Here is a 17,105-nt window from a genome sequence, read left to right on the forward strand (position 1 = left end):
TGAGAAAACCTGGCGGATAATCAGACAAAACGGTATTTAATCGCCTTTCCAACTCAAATGAAGTTAAATTCTCAAGCGAATCGCAGATGCGTCCCTTCTTCTGCCATGTCTTTAGCCGCGTTGTCTTCTACAACGAGAAGAGATCTGTTCGATGGTGAAACGAACAAAACTGAATAATCGCGTTACGGCTTCGGCGCAAGTACAGAATGATCTGGATGTTTGTAGGATTTAATCAGGCGATGTATATCAGACTGGGATGACTGCCACATCTCATTCTTAAAATGTAACTTTAATAATATATTAGAAGAGTAGTAATAAAAGTAACAAAATAAATTTCTTATGTAGAAAATAAATAAATAAATAAATATTTATCAATATTACTTTTAGATGAGTTTATGACATTAAATGAGATTTATATTAAGAAAAAATAAAATTAATAATAATTACTTCTATGAAATTCAATAATTGATTACAGGTCGACATTGTAATATGATGAATAATCTAATCGCAAATAAAAGAAAAGAAGAAAATACTTATAAATAATATTTTTCTTCTACGGATATAAAATCTCTGTCATAAAACTTTTACAATCCATAAATCCGAATTTATTGTCGAGCTTTTTTTAAATTCGTTCGTTTTCATGAACGCTCTTCTTTATCGCTGTCCTAACTGCTTACCCTTCCTCGATTTCTAACCCTTCGTTCAAGGTTCTCTCATCCGTCTCCGTTTTCACGGTTGTATTGTAGCAAAATGAAGACGTCGATTTGAGCGAGCGGACACTACGCGAATACCGCAGATTACCATGAAAAATGGCCGACCAAAATTGCCTCGTGTCTTCTTAATGGTTCTCACGCTAATTACCTCGGTGTGGGATCCTGCTCTTTCATTGTTCTCGCCGTTTTTACGTCGGCAGGGGTTCGGGAAGAACCCACGGTTCTTTTTATGATTTAATTTCAAGCGATACACCAGAGAGAAATTTCCCGACCATGTATTGTTTCACGCCCGCACAATATATAAAGGAAAGCGCAAATATAAGAATCCGACAACAACGGAGAAGTAGATTCTTAAGTGAAATTAGTCTGACGTGAAGTTGAGTTAATCTCTCGTCTGTTATTCATCGTACGCTTGCGAGAGAAAAATGAAATATCTAACGTTTTTTATCTCTTCTTAAATACAATTATCAGTTTTGACTATTTTACATTTGCATTTGAAAGAAAAAAGCATGACATTTAAACTTAAAGTTATTGCATAAAGAATTTACTAATAGCTAGTCTGGCTCTTTTATCTTTACGTATACAATTTGCATTATTTTCATTCAGCTTTCTTTTTCACCGTTGTTCTTGTTACAATATTTCAAAACTTTCCGATTCGCTGGATTATCGCGAAACGAACGTCACTCCTGTCATGTTTCGGTACAATGATTACGCCACGGACGTTTGGTTCTTGAAGCTCTCCGAGCAGCAGGATCCATTCCGCTTTCGCATGCACGCACAGCGGGTCTGCATTATTGCGGCTTATCCGGTATTACGCTTATGTGACGCCAGTAACATCGCAGCCTTAAGCGCGCACGATGTATCGAACACGGAATTACCCCATGAATTCGCCCCCATCTCCTTCTCCCATGGAAATTCTGTATACAATGCTCCAAGGCCTCCACCTACCACCTAAACATCCTTGCCAGTAATTTCGACTCGAGGAATATGTAGATATTTTTTTTCAATTTCTTATTCTATCTGCCATTCTCACATCAGTATTATATCCTTGAATACTTCTTATTTCTATTGAATGTTATTATTTATCTTTTCTGTACAAACACATATGGTATTAGAATACGTTGATTTGAATTAAAATAAAAATTCTTTTCTTATATAAAATAATATTAAAAAATAAAGAAAGTATTTTAATGTGTATAAATAAATAACAAAACATAAATATAATATTGTAAAATATAAAATTTAGGTACCGATAAAATAATGTCATTCTTTCATTGTACAAGAATATATGTACAGTTGAATTCTTAACTTATGCACACATAATAATTTAAAAGTATTGTGCACAGTAAATATTTTACAAGTCCGGCAACTTTTCTTTCTAACATTTTTACATTTAGCAAAAATCGCCTTTCTTCAAATTATTTAATATTTAGTTATTTATTTTTTATTTTAATCTTTATTTCCCAATCTCTATTACTACTTATTGTTTTGCACTTTGGAATTTTCCTCAAGAATTCTTTATTAGATGTACTAATCGCCTACATATTGGAGAAACTTGAGAATGATGTCACGATATTCCGTAGACCATTTTCATTGCTGCATTCCAATGCTTGTTCCAAGAGGCACGCATGAAATTCATTTATTCACTCATAGTTGGGATAGGTCACTCAGAGACGTGATCGAGTCGATGGGTTCATTAGAATCGCCATTGCCCCATTAGATTTGCCATGAAAGTCAATTGAAGAGGGCTATTGAAATATTGAAGATGCTTCACTTCCTTTCTTATAGCATATTTGAAATATTCACCAATTTAAAAGACTAATAAGAATAAGATTAAAAAATTATAAGTAATATAAAAATTAATATATTGTTATAAAAATTTGCGTGCATTATGTAATCAACGCAATCGAAATTTTTTTAATTTAAAATTTCATTGACATGACGTAGTCTATTCTATCTTTTTTATGCTGCTGTATGAAGTCTAATTATTTTCTCTCATTTATTTATAGTAAATACAACAAATAGTATTTTAAGATGTAAAAATAGAATGCAAAAGTAAAAATTTATGAAATAGAATTTTATACAAAATTTCGCGTGTTTAAATGATATACAAACATTTTTGTATAAATTATAAAAAAATAATATATTCTTTATTACACAATAAGCCTTTAACTCATTTCAAAATTTATAAATCTCAAAATAAATTAAATTTTAAATTAGGCTCGATGCAAAATACTCTTTCAGCATGCGTTTAAATCAATGTTATATTTTGTCTAATATTTAATACAATATAAAATTTCTTTTATTTGTAACATTGTTTATTACGTTTTTTTTTTTGCTAAATCTGCAATACAGTGACAAGCTTTTAATTGATAATTTTATTTATCGAGCGTTACACACTTCGAGAGGTCGGCGCATGCGACGTTTATTAATCAGTAAAAATGAAGCCCAACTTTATATCGTTATCGACAACAATCGTTGCCTGCATCTCGCTGGTTAATGATATAATCTCGTTATGTAACAACGTGATATGCCTGCGAATTCGACTGGACCGACGCAGACAGCAGCTCTGCTGATTGCGAACGTACTTCTCGCATTCTAACAGCACTCGTACTCTCTGCGACGTTTGCTCAGTATCTCACCTTCTCCTTTTTTCCTCCGATGTTTTTGCTTTCTCTTGTTTTTTACCTGATACGACCCCGCGCTCATCAGTCGACACACGTGTTAGACAGTTGAGCCGACTCTCGCAACAGCTTTTTTCCTCACGTTTAGCTGTTAAAAAAAATTAACTGATAACTTAGTTCTTAAAATTACATGACTTTTTTTAGGTTTAGATGTATTGATATTGTTTGAAAAACTTTGTTCTACTTATATATATATATAGATAACATATACTTTGCACAAATATTAACTATTTTCTTTCTAAAATTCTTTTACAAAATATATGTATAACATATAGTTCTAGCTAAACGTTATTCCACTTAGAAAATCCCTGAGCTCTAAACTAATTACTGTATTTTTAACAGTAATTAGTGGACTGTTGCATTTAATAAAATAAAATATACGCATGATTCAAACTTTACAAAAGACAGACATAAGTATTTTTAAAAAGCTAAAACTTTAAGCTCTGTTCTTATCGCATCATATAATCGCTGACTTTATGAAGGAAGGAGAATACAGTACTTTTTTAAGACTTTGAAGAAGCGCTTTCTGCTGTTGAGTGCGCGTCTTTCGTGAGTTTAACGAGTCCCGCAGTCGTCTCATTTCTCGGATGTGCATCCGCGTGGTAAAGGAAGCTTCCGTAAAAAAATTGATTGTCTGTTATCGGACTTTTACGATCCTTTAATTGCGATTTCGTGACGCGGGTTTCGCAACGGTAGTTTATCATCGATTGCGTTATTAATCGCTACAACGTAACGTCGTAATCTAGGAAAGACCGGAAACAATTGCTTCGCGGTTGAACGTGTACGCGCAACAAGTCGCGTCCGATAAGTCATAGCCAGAGCGGGAGTGTCTATGTCGTTCCCGGTAATAAACATATCTGTATCGAGATGGTGGTCGTACGTGTGAACGGCTACAACCACATCCGCTCGAGGTGTGCGGTATAGAATTTCCAATATTGGATACACTCGCGCCGTATGAAAGCGGATGATATCTATCACGACATCTTCGCCGTGCGATCGATATAGCGTAGTAATTGTCATCTTTTATCTTCCAAAAATCATCGGTTGTGCATACATTTATATAGCACATTATTATAACTAACTCTTGAAGGAAACAAAGTTATTATTTTCCCCCATTTCGTTTACTCTCTGTTTTGTTTATGTATCCTTAAAACAAAAGTCGTAAATATTACTTTATTCTTTATATATTAGATATAAAGATATTTATAACAAAATATATATACATAGAAAGAAAAATTTCACTAAAGCATTTAAAAATTTAGTTAGATCTGAAAGTAATTTTGTTGGACCATCAAACTAATTATGTAGAACAATATAATTGTGCAGTATCAAGAATGAGTGATGATGCAAAAAGTTTGGACATTTTGGTAACCGGTTTAAGCAACCTACATAATAATTGTAATGGCCTAACAAAACTATCTTCAGATCTATGTTTAGCTAAATTTTTAGATTCTTTAACAAAATTGTTCTTTCCATATATGTATCTCTATTTAAGATTGCATCTATATTCACACGGCCGTTCTCTGAACGTAAAAACTCGTGCAGTCTCTTTTAACGAGAGTGGATAATGAGAATAGTAAGACGAAACAAAGGCTTTGTCGTCGTACCGCGAAAAGAGGCGGGCAAAATATGAAGGTCCGGGTTGAGCAAAAGAAATTTCAAGCGAGAAAAATGATACTTTTCATACCGGAAAATAAAATGAGTCATTCAATGAAGCGGTGGTAGTGTCGGCGTAACGAGTCGGGATAAAAGCGGAATGAGAGGTCGTGGTTCTGAGCCTTCTTCTTCCGTTGTCCCTCGCCTCATGTAGTTGCCGTTCTCTTCTTGTCGGATCTTTCTTTTCTTCCTCCCTATCCGACAAATGGATGGGATAAATTGCGCTCTTGGCACTCTTGACTTTTAAACCCGCTAGGCGGATCTGTCCAACTATACTTACTTTTAAATGTCTTTCCTGACTGGGATTCCAGCGGTGTCGACAACGATTGCCGACGCTCTTCAGCGACGTCGTACTGACGACGCGGGTAATGACGCGACGCCTCACGGATTAAGCCGTTCGAGGCTTACGAGCCGGTGATTATATGACGCCTGCGCGATCATCGGATGGGCAATTACATCTCCGCAATGACCGCCGTTGCCTGTAAACTCGTCGATTTGCCGCGGTCGTATGATGCGAAATGTTCTTTCGTATATACGGAAGATCAAAAGGATCAGAAATGAGACCAAGGATTACGTAGAAACCTGACAGGCTTGATAATTACATTGTCTAATATGCGACTTGACAATGAAGTAATAAACTAATAAAATTTTATTCAAAGAAATTATATATATATATATATTATCAAAATAGTGCCACTAAAGTAAAAATGTAATTTGCGTAATTGCATATCGACTAATTGAGGGATTTGACTAATATAACTTAAAAATTTTTGAAATAGATAGAATAGCTGTATGTAATTTTTAGTTGCATAAGATTAATTTGCAAAAATCAACGTGAAATTAGAGTTACGAGCAATCCAAATAATTTGATTACCTAATCGTAGACTCCAAAATAGGTTATTCTTAAATTTCTTTTAATTTGTAAAAATATTTATCTTAATACTTCTCTTAAGATTTATTTAATGTTAAAATATTATCTTGTAACATATCACATATACGGTTACATTCCACGATGATCCATATGATTTATATTCTATTATGCATAAGCTTTTAATAACTCTAAAGGAAGGTTACACATTATAAGAATAGAATAAATAACTATGATATAATAAGAAAAATGAATATGAGAGAAAGAGAGAGAGAGAGAGAGATATGTTGTAAAATAGAAGTTTAAAATTAAAAATTTAAATGTTAAATTTAGCATCTCATAAATTTCGAGAATAATGATAATGATCTATGAATAATAATTCATATGATGCATACTTAGGTGATTATGTTACAAGGTATATGCGAAACGAGGAAGTTTGCGCACAGCAAGACAATTTCATCCAACGATTATCAATTCGCAACACGTTGCCGTGACGTGACGGACGCTTAAAGAACGCTATTGTCCTGCGCGGTTGGTCCACGAGCAAGCTAGGATTTAATAATGTTGAGAGTCAAGCTAGACGTTGTGCACACATCGGGATTGGTACACACAGCTTTCGGGCGTCTTCAATATCTAAGCAGCTCAGGGACAGTATTGTCTAGGGTCTAGGGCAAGGACGTGGTCCCGTTTGCTTTACTTTATAACTGTCTCGACAATGACGAGCATTATGCGCTGACCAATAGCTTCTGTTGGAGGCTATACACTTGCAAAGAAAGTGTATTTTGCGGACAAGTGTATTTGTGCTCTGTTATTTTTATGTAGAGCTCGATACAAAAATTTGATTTTGATTTAATCCTACTGCAGTATTCTTTTGATCTGTTAATATTAAAATTTTATAAAATTCTCTAAATTTTACTTTTTACTATTCTAAATTATAACACACACAAAATTATTTTAATTATTTGAAGATTTCGCGGTAGTTTGGAGAATACGTAAAGAAATAGTACTATTCTCCGGTGGTCGATTTTAATAAAACGTTATGATCTTTCGGTTTGACGGACGACTAATTTGGAAACAGTTTAACGCGAAATTTGACGAAAAAAATGAGGAAGTGCGACGGATGGATGAAGGAAGGAATGCTCATGTCTTCGTCGTCCTCGGCACCATGGCATCCAAGAGTCGGCTGGGCGAACGAGTACGAGTTCTATTCCAATTCCAGTAAGTTAATTGGAATTGTTTGCTGCAGACACCGCGAGCCGCTTGCCCTCGCGCCCTTCTGAATCCTATACCTCAAGCAGCACTTTCCTTTGTCCCTCCCCTCTGCTGCTATCGTAGCATCAGCATGAAACTCACACCGGAGCTGCATCGTCGCGTTCATACAGCCCCTGACATCCTAAGAGGAATTAATTTCTACTATCCACCCGGTACTCGTTATAAACGTTTTGTTAAAATGCTTGCCGTCGTTCTATTGAGTTATCCGAAATCTATCTTATCAGAAAAACGCGTAACATCTTTATCACTTTCATGATAAAATCTGTTTAACTAATTATTGAAACGTTGAAGATTTAATAGCTTAAAATTACTACTATTAATTTTTATAACTAACAAAAATAGCTATTATAGCTGATATAAATTACATAATCTATGGATTTGTTGATGATTATTAAAGATTAAAATTGTTAATATAAACATAGGATTTATGACATTATGATTTTATTGATAAAATTATTTATCTGTAACATTTTTCGAACAGTTTAGATCACATTTATCAGATCATGTATATTTAAACAGATTTTTATCGGATATTTTTTTATTATGTCGATTATAGTAGCTCTAATTTTTTCATTTCTTAGAAAAGTTATCGCATTTATTCGCTGAAATCTGGCGATGAATTATTCGTTCGTATTAGGCAAATGACGCGAATCGTTTAGATGGCACTGAGTGTGCGAAAGAGGATAGCAATGAATTCTGCATATCGCCGTTTTTGCACTTTCTATTTTGAAATTCCGTTGGTACAATCTCATTATCTATAAATATAAGATCAGCATAGAACGATAAAAGAAACCTACTCTTCAAATATCATATTAATGATACCATATATACTTTGTTTATAACAAATGGATAATTCTCTAAAATAATTTTAACCTTTTGCAATAAATATTGGTACTGTCAATATAGTTTTGATTTTTCTAGGACGATTGTATGTATGCGAATAATATTATAAATGTTATATCTCACACTTACACTTATTGATATTTAATGGTTTGGACATTCTTATTTAACACTAGGTTTATCTGAACAGACACACATCATTTTAATGCGTGAACGAAACATTTTTTTAAGAAACATTTTACTTTATAGAAGACTTTGAATAAAATGAATTTCGATATATATATATTTGTCTCATTAAACGGATAAAAGTCAGCATAAGTGAACTTCGAAATGTGTCAAAATGACGCGTTCTATAAACCTAGTGTTAAATAAGAAAGTAAGATAAATCTTTCGCGTTATTGAAATGAGAGATAATTGTGAAGATAATGTTCTTGATAAAATTACTCACATAAGTATATTGTTTTCTATGAATAATTTTGTTTATCAATCTTTACGCGATTATATCATGTCAGTTATGTAAAAGCTGAGTGATAATAGCTTTTAGACATTTAAACTTAATTGATAAAAAATTGATAAAAGAATGTAATGACTAAGTTAAAAATGAAAAATGAAAAATATACGTTTTACAACAACAATTAACAATTTATTATTTAATTTACATTTTAAAGCTTTAAATTTTCGAAGTAAATTTCAAACGTCGAACATTTAAAGCTTCAGAATTTTAAGTTCTTTCGAATCTTCAAATATTTAAAATTGTCAAAAGTAATAGCCCAACTGTAAATATTTATTTATATCTAAAAGTATATAAATAAAGGAAGAAAATTAAATGAGAATAATTTATTATAATATGTATGTAAATTTATTCTTAATTATAATACAAAAAAGTAATTATTAAGTTAGTAATCTTTATGTTACGTTATTACATTAAACGTATAACCTGTTTAAATTTCAAGTTGCAAATGTTTAGAATATTATAAATACTAATTTTAGTATTTAGATTTAAGACCAATCATTCTTTCACTAAGTAACGCTAATCCTTCTATATCCAATCCTTTTTCTTTCGTTTTCGTGATAAACTCTTTAGAAGTCTTATGAGCGATTAGATCAGTGATGATTTTCTTCATCTCCTTAGACATTATCTTTGCGATAAAATCAACAAAGACTTTTGAAGTCCTCATCTTCTCCTTGTAAAGGGCGTCAATTTTGTCCAAAGGAAGTACATTATAGAGATCCATGAGCATTCCTCGCATTCCATCACCGATTTTCTGCGTCTTAGTTAAAGATTTTAAAAAGTTTTGTATCTTAGGTGGCACATATTTTTCCATGCCGATAGCATGATGCAATTGTTGGATAGACTGAATAATAGGAAGTCCAGCCTTTTCTAAATACACCACGAGTGCTTGATGTTCCTTAAGAGCTTCAAGGTTACGCAACAGATTGTGGAAGTCTGGTGTGAGCATAAATAGTAAAGCATTTTGTACTTTTTCATCTTCATTTATATACTGGATTATTATATTGAAAAATTCCTCCATCGGAATAAGCTTTGCGAAATCCGCTAGTTCTTCCATTAATGTTTTAGAAGGAGAGCTTGGCACCTTGATGCCAAAGACGAGATATAAGATATCTCCTACAATTTTTAAATTTACTGATCGGGCCTCAAGACAACTTGCGATGTACTGGACGGACTTAATTTTGCAAACCTTGTTAACAATTTTTTGGAAATTGTCAGACTTAAGTTCGTTAATGAAATTGACAAAGGCTGTTGAGGATTTTAATTTATCCACATATATGCTAATAAAGACATCATAATCGATGTGTTTTTTTATGTCTTTGAAGAATCCTTTAAGTCCACCGGTCCTCGTCTTAGAGTATGTTTCAGAACTAGGTGGTACGAGTTCCTTGATTTTGAATGCCTTATTAATTTTATTCATAATTTCATAGATACCGATGCCTTCTTTATGCAGATAATTAAAAAGCTTGATTACTTCAGGAATGGCTTGGAAATCCACTAGCAGATCTTTCATTAAAGTACCTTTTGTTAGCTCTTTAAAAAAATCTAGTACTTCATGATCATATATTATATAATCCACAGCAACGTTGACAATGTCTTCCACAGGGACTAAATCAAGAATATCTTGGAAATCCTCATGAAGAGGACCTTTGCCAAAATCCGGAAACTGATGAGCTTGTCCCAGACCAATAACCGCCAAAATGGCGAATAGTCCTAATGTGAACTTCATCTGTAAATTAATATTGAGTATATTACAATAAATTTTTAACAATTTACATACACAAAATGCTTATGTGTATCAGTATAAGATATTTATTAATATAAGGTTTATTATTTAATTAATATAAGTATCAATATAAAGATGGACGATGTTAATAATAATCATTACATGTGTCATTTTTTATTAATTATTTTGTTAAGTTTGCTTTACTCTAGCTCTTTTTTTTCTCTTTTTTATATTATTTTATATATCAACATAAACTAAAAATTTTTGTAAATTAGAAAAAAATTTAAATAAAAGTATACATAAAAGAAAAATTATACAGCTTTTATATATTTTTTCCTTTTTCTTCTTTTTGCTTAATTAAAAATTTTTTAACTAGAAATTTTTCTTAAAACTTTCCTGAATATTAATTTTAAAGTTATAAAAGTATAAATTTATAAGTTATAATATGAAAACAATACAGTGTAAAGGTACTAATACTAAATAAAATAAAAATGCAGAAATATATAATAATATATAATTAAAAGCTAAGAATTAAAAATAAAAGACTCTATTAAGAACAAAATATAGTTACATTTTTATTGGTTAATGAAATCTATATTAAATTATAGATTGATCATTGAATGGATGAAATAAGGTAAATATGGTAATTTGTATAATATAATATATAAATATGATAAAATTTTTAACTTAAGATTTGTAATACATTTTTTTACTTACCATAGCAGCTGTAGATGCGTACTAATAACCGTCAATAATTATCACACATTTATATACTGGTAATATCAAACTTCATACGAAAGGATTAAAATACTAGATAAGAAACTGCTCAGAAAACTAATCAGATTGAGATATTGATTCATGTGAAATGTTTTAAGTGTTATTTGATAAGCTTTATTACGAACATATACATATATTATTATTACAATATATTCAGTGTTTGTTATTTTTTAGATGTAAAATTTAATATTTATCCACAATATTAAGTTTACATTTTTTTTTATCTGTTTATTAATCATAATGTTACAACAAATTTTCAGAACATGTACTTAAAACAATTTCTTATTGACAGTAACTTTTTATTTCTGTTAAATACAAATTATCCAAGATAACATTTAAAAAATTTATTTTAAGAAGATATTTATTTATAAATTTGTAGTAACGCGGCAATCATTAAAAATAACAAAGGCAAAACATAAATTTGTTGTTGATATAATATTAGTTTATTATGTAATTTAAAAATTAAAAATCCGATATTTCTTTATAATGCTACTATTCTCTTGTCTTAATAAAAAATAAAGGATAATCCGTATTTTTAAAAATATTAAATATTATATACATGAAACATGAGATATGTAGAAAGCATTAATTATCAAAGTAATAAAAGTTCTAACGAGTATTGACTTCACTTTTTTTGCTAAATAACAATAATATTTTTATAGAGTTTATAATTAAAATAATAAAGTCAAATTAAAAGTAATATTAAAAAAAATAATAAATTTTTTATACTAAAAAGTAAAATAATGAATCTTACAGTAAATTTATACTAACGTAATTGTTCTAATACAATAAAAAACTGTCTACAAATAAAATTTAATAAAAAATGTTTTGTTCTTTTGAACAGAAAAGTTGCATATAGCAAAGCAAATAATATAATATTTGATTATATTTTATATGTGCATTGACTTATCACTAATTTATATGTTTCTGATATCGAAATTATCTTATCTAATTTCTCTATTAAAATGATTTGTTCACAAGATTTAAGATAACAATGTTGGATATATATAAAACAAAAGTAACTACCTTTAAGAATGCCACTGTATTCATCCGTAGCTGTCATGGTAAGTAAAAATAATAACTCAAATAAAAATATTAATGCTTATATGTCGACAATGGTTTAAATAAAATTAATTTTTTTTTTAAATATATAGATGTCTGTTTTACACAAAAGTTGCTGAATATACTGATCTAGTTTTTAAATCACACCTTTTCAATATTTTACATTTTTACTTTATGTAAGCAGAGAAAAATGAGTGCTAGTCAAAAATTTAATAGATTACATCGTATCTTATTTTAAAGTTATTCGTACTAATAACTTTAAAAAATTAGATATAAGTAATGTTAATTTTTAATTAACTTGTATATTTGATAATAATATAATTATGCAATTTTATATTATATATATTTATGTTTTAATAAAAAAAGCTTATGTTGTAGATTATTTTTTTATATTTATTGTATGTTTATATTTGTAATTATGAGGATTAAATTAAGATTTTTATAAAATTGTATAAAATATGTCATATCTATTTTATAAATCGTACTAAATTATAATAATACAAAATTGATAAGCGATAATAGTAAAATTAATAATTAATATGAATAAAAATAGATTAATTGCAAAAATGTATTCAATTTAGTTTTATTTAGGCATTCTTATTTTTTTATTATTATTATTTATTAATTACATTGTCTGACACTATTTTTGTAACACGAATGTGAATTTCCGACGTATTTTTGCCTGCTGAACCCGTCCGTTGTCAAAAGTTGGCTATTGCGTCACAATGTTGAAAAAAAAGGCGTGAAAACCCTCGAAATCGTCATTTTTAGTTCCTTTAACGCCGTTTTGCTCAAAATTATGATGTGATAGCCAACTTTTGACAACAGATTTGTGTTCAGCAAGCAAAAATACATCGAAAATAACTATTCGCATTTGTGTTACAAAAAAAGTCAAACTTTGTCGGACAGTGTTATTAAATATTTTTTATTTTTGATAAATTATTAATAAAGTAAGTATCTGTTAATAAATTCTTGTATTTTTAATTATTAGAAGAGAGAAGGCGATTATAGACTAAATGTGAGGTTGTAGAATCCACGATATCTCGTATACTTTGTGTTGAATTCTGGAAATAACTGTCCAAATTACTTCTTATATTGTTTAGACTTTAGACAGTATGTTATGATTTGATCTAGTCATTAATGTTGAATGTGTTGTTATAAAAACTGTATTTCAGTTTGAAAGTTTTATATATGTATATTTTTTATATCATTTTAAGAAATATGTTGAGTCTTAATTTTTTAACTTTAGTGTAACTTGAAGAATTTAAATTAGCTTTTAAATGACGTAATTGAATTTAATGTTTGATGTAATGTAGGCATAAATTTGGCGTGTAAAATTATATTTTTTGCGTTCCAAACGAGTGTCGCGATTCTGACTCCAACACAAAAAAAAGATTTCTTTAGGTTTAATAAACAGTTTTGTTTGAGTATTTCAAAGCATACATTTCTTTATTTTTAATAAATTTTATTTTATAAATCTAAAGAAATTTTCTTTCTGTGTATAATTTCCTCGCACGTAATATCTTTTGTAATATTTATTAACTTAATAATACTTTTATAATGCTTCTACAATATACAAAGTCACAAGAATCAAAGATCTATTTACATATATTTTTGATACTTTTGTGTGATACTATAAAATATTAACATTTTTATGATACTAATGTGCAACATTCGTCAAAGAGTGTTAATTTTTCATTTTTTAGAAATAAATATAATTTTTAAAGTATTTTGTTGATAGGGTTCCATATTTCTAGTTTCATAACTGCAATCTCTTTTCTCTTCAATAAATTGGTAATTATGTTTGTTATGTATATGTATATTCAATAAATTTTTGCTTATATCATAATTAGTAAAACTCTATAAGTAATAAGTCGACAAGAATTATGTTACATAAATATTTATTGAGTTATTTAAAAACTTAATAATGGTTTATAACTTTCTTCTCATTTTTGCAATTTATAAATTTAATACAATTATAAAGCTTATTAATGCTAAGCAAAAATAATATGATAAACAGGTCAATGTATCAAGCCAAGACAAATTTTCTTAATACATTATAATTAATTAGATAAACATTATATAATTATAAACGCGACTAATAACACTGTGTTAAAGAAACGTTTTGACTATATTATACTTAGTCCTCTTCAGTCATAATACATTACCAATATGTATGAACTTAAAACATAAATGAAATAATGGACACAAAAATATAATTAAACAGTTAAACAAGATGACCATTGAACAGCTATAAAACAGCTCATTGCGTATCAAATTATGTCATAATTAATTAAAACGTGAACTAATTATTAATATAATTAAATAAATAATAAAATTTTTTTGTAAGTCGGTTTTCATATTAAAATAAATTTGTAAGATTAATTATATAATGTTTATCTAATAAATTATAATGTATTAAGAAAATTTGTCTTGGCTCGATACATTGACTTGTTCATCATATTATTTTTATAAATTTAATATTTTTTAAACTGATACAATTTAAAAAACTTAGAAATATTGCTAGTTATTTAAATCGCATTTTTTAAAGCAAAAATACTTATAATAAATTAACTTATAATTGATGAAAGATTATACATTGCTGTAATGAGTACCTGAAACATCCAACTACAATTTCCAAGATTTATTTGCACTCACATTAGTATTAAATGGGAAATATAATAAAAATAAAAAAAAACTTTAGTGACACGCATTCGACAACACTAATTAAAACAAAACATCTTATTAGTTATAACAATTTTTTTATTATTATTTATCTTACAATATAATCATAAATAATTATATTGTTAAAGAAATATTTAGGAAAACAATATTGTATATTTAAAAATAATACTTCTTATTACATTGTGTCTATACATACGTATATTATAATGCAGAAAAATGCGATTTAATAACCAGCAATATTTCTAGGTTTTGTATCGCTTTTAAAAATATTAAATATATATAATAATATATAAATATTAAATATTAAATATATATATATATATATACTGTCATATGATCTAATTTACACATGTTATATTTACAGATGAAGTACGTAACAACGCTGCTTGCCGTCTTGGCCATTATCGGTCTGGGACAAGCTCATCAGTTTCCAGATTTTGGCAATGGTCCTCTTCATGAGGATATCCAGGACATTTTGGATTTGATCCCTACTAGAGAAATTAATAAAATCTTTTTGAATTATTTACGAGAAGATTCTGAAGTACGAGCTGCTATGAATTTTCTTAGAACTACGACCGTACTAAGAGACATGACGATAGATTTAGAAGCCATTCCTGAAGTAATCAATCTTATGAATTATATACAAAAGGAAGGCGTCGATATTTACTATTTAGTAAACGAAGTTAACAAAGCTCTCGGTATTGAAAAACTTGTACCACCTTCATCTGATTCTATGATCATGCAAAGGACTGGTGGAATTGCAGGACTTTTTAAAGATATCAAAGAAGTAATCCCTTTCTCCAAATTCATTCGCGTCTATGTGCAGAAGATGAGAACCTCTTCAGCTTTCGTTGGTTTCGTCAACCAACTCAAATCTGATAACTTCCAACAAATCGTAAACAAAGCCTTCCAAAGCAAGTCCTTCCTAATCATCGTAAATGGACTCAAAAGCAGCGGAGTAAATACGCAAACTATGGCAGATGTCATGTATATAGTACTTGGCATTACTGTGCCGAACGGTGTTTCCTTTTACCAGGAACGTACATTAGATGAAGAATTGATGGACTTTGTGAAACTTATTCCAGTAGACAAGGTTGTTGAAATAATAACCAAGTATATGAACGAAGATAAAAAAATGCAAGATGCCATATTATACTTGTTTCATATTGAATTCCATGCTCTTCTACGCGAGATCGAAGCTCTTAAAGAATATCAAGCTGTAGTAGTATATCTAGAGAAGGCTGGATTGAAAGTTATCGAAGGTATCAAACAGTTCCACAAGATTATTGGCATGGAGGATTATGTGCCGCCTAAAATAGAGAACATTTTCGAATCTCAGACTGGAATACAGAAGATCGGTGATGGGATGAAAGGAATGCTCGAGGATCTTTATAATGCATTACCTATGGACAAAATTGACGCTCTTTACAAAGAAAAGTTACAAAATTCCAAGGTTTTCGCCGATTTTATCGGAAAGTTAACGTCTTCGGCAATGCAGAAGTTAATCAATGATCTGTATGGAAATCAAACTTATAGAAATTTTGTCATAAAGAGTAGAGAAAAGGGATTGGAATTCCAAGAAGCGACAAGATTTGCTACAAGAATATTTGGCATTAAGTTCCCATACTAAAATTCTATGTAATATTATAAAAACGTGCTTAAAATATGTCTCTTTTATTTTTTTAATGTTTTATTTTGTATGTTAATATAATAATAGAATAAAATTTTTTAATTAAGCAATTATTTTTTTAAAAATTGTACAAATAATTTTTATTGTTTTAGAAGCATATTATTTTATTTGTTCTTATTTGTTTTACGTAATATATCTAAATGGTAATATAAATATTGAAATAAAAATTTTAAATGCCAATATAAATACCAATACAAAATATTACTCACACGTACATCGCTTTGACTATAAATTTTAATTTAATTCTCTTTTTTTTAAATATTTTCCGCTTCTAACTCTTAATAAATAATATACTTCTTTAAACTACTTATTTCTGTTTTGCATGTACTTTTTATTAAAATGAGTTTATATCACAATAAGTTAACTTGGCCAATAACAGTTCTACATATAGTCTATTATACATAAATAAATATACATATACTGTAGTTGTAAAATTAATTATTTGGAAAAGATTAAATAATATTTCAAATTTTTATTTTATATAATATCAAACTTGCAAATTAAGCAAGAAAATAAAACGATTTTTATGCAGTTTTCAGTTTTAATTTTTTACTAATAATTATTATTATTTTCACGTATTATGTATTTATTTATAACATTAAGCAATTTTATTATTCAAAT

General features: G+C 29.1%; 2 protein-coding genes and 1 long non-coding RNA gene across 3 annotated transcripts; 1 reads left to right on the plus strand and 2 right to left on the minus strand.

Moving 5' to 3' along the window:
• Positions 1 to 3,377: 3,377 nt before the first annotated feature.
• LOC105836398 lies at positions 3,378 to 5,443 on the minus strand. Its single transcript, XR_001139060.3, has 3 exons — positions 5,334 to 5,443; positions 5,085 to 5,247; positions 3,378 to 3,485 (listed from the first exon to the last, which is right to left on the minus strand). It is a non-coding gene; the product is annotated as an uncharacterized LOC105836398 (long non-coding RNA).
• Positions 5,444 to 8,855: 3,412 nt separating this feature from the next.
• LOC105836404 lies at positions 8,856 to 11,074 on the minus strand. The gene is made up of 2 exons (XM_012680412.3): positions 10,988 to 11,074; positions 8,856 to 10,273 (listed from the first exon to the last, which is right to left on the minus strand). Exons 1-2 carry the CDS (start codon positions 10,988 to 10,990, stop codon positions 9,020 to 9,022), a joined length of 1,257 nt encoding a protein of 418 aa, XP_012535866.1. The 5' UTR covers positions 10,991 to 11,074; the 3' UTR covers positions 8,856 to 9,019.
• Positions 11,075 to 12,063: 989 nt separating this feature from the next.
• Positions 12,064 to 16,476, plus strand: LOC105836390. The gene is made up of 2 exons (XM_012680392.3): positions 12,064 to 12,111; positions 15,159 to 16,476. Exons 1-2 carry the CDS (start codon positions 12,082 to 12,084, stop codon positions 16,422 to 16,424), a joined length of 1,296 nt encoding a protein of 431 aa, XP_012535846.2. The 5' UTR covers positions 12,064 to 12,081; the 3' UTR covers positions 16,425 to 16,476.
• The last annotated feature ends 629 nt before the right edge of the window (positions 16,477 to 17,105 follow it).

This window comes from Monomorium pharaonis, chromosome 2, assembly GCF_013373865.1.
Source record: "Monomorium pharaonis isolate MP-MQ-018 chromosome 2, ASM1337386v2, whole genome shotgun sequence".
In the NCBI taxonomy this organism is placed as follows: domain Eukaryota; kingdom Metazoa; phylum Arthropoda; class Insecta; order Hymenoptera; family Formicidae; genus Monomorium; species Monomorium pharaonis.

Excerpts from the sequence above, each read along its gene's own strand:
- LOC105836390 (XM_012680392.3), top strand. The coding sequence starts at position 12,082 with ATGCCACTGTATTCATCCGTAGCTGTCATG. Across the intron at positions 12,112-15,158 it reads ATTCATCCGTAGCTGTCATG|ATGAAGTACGTAACAACGCT; the intron begins GTAAGTAAAAAT and ends TTATATTTACAG.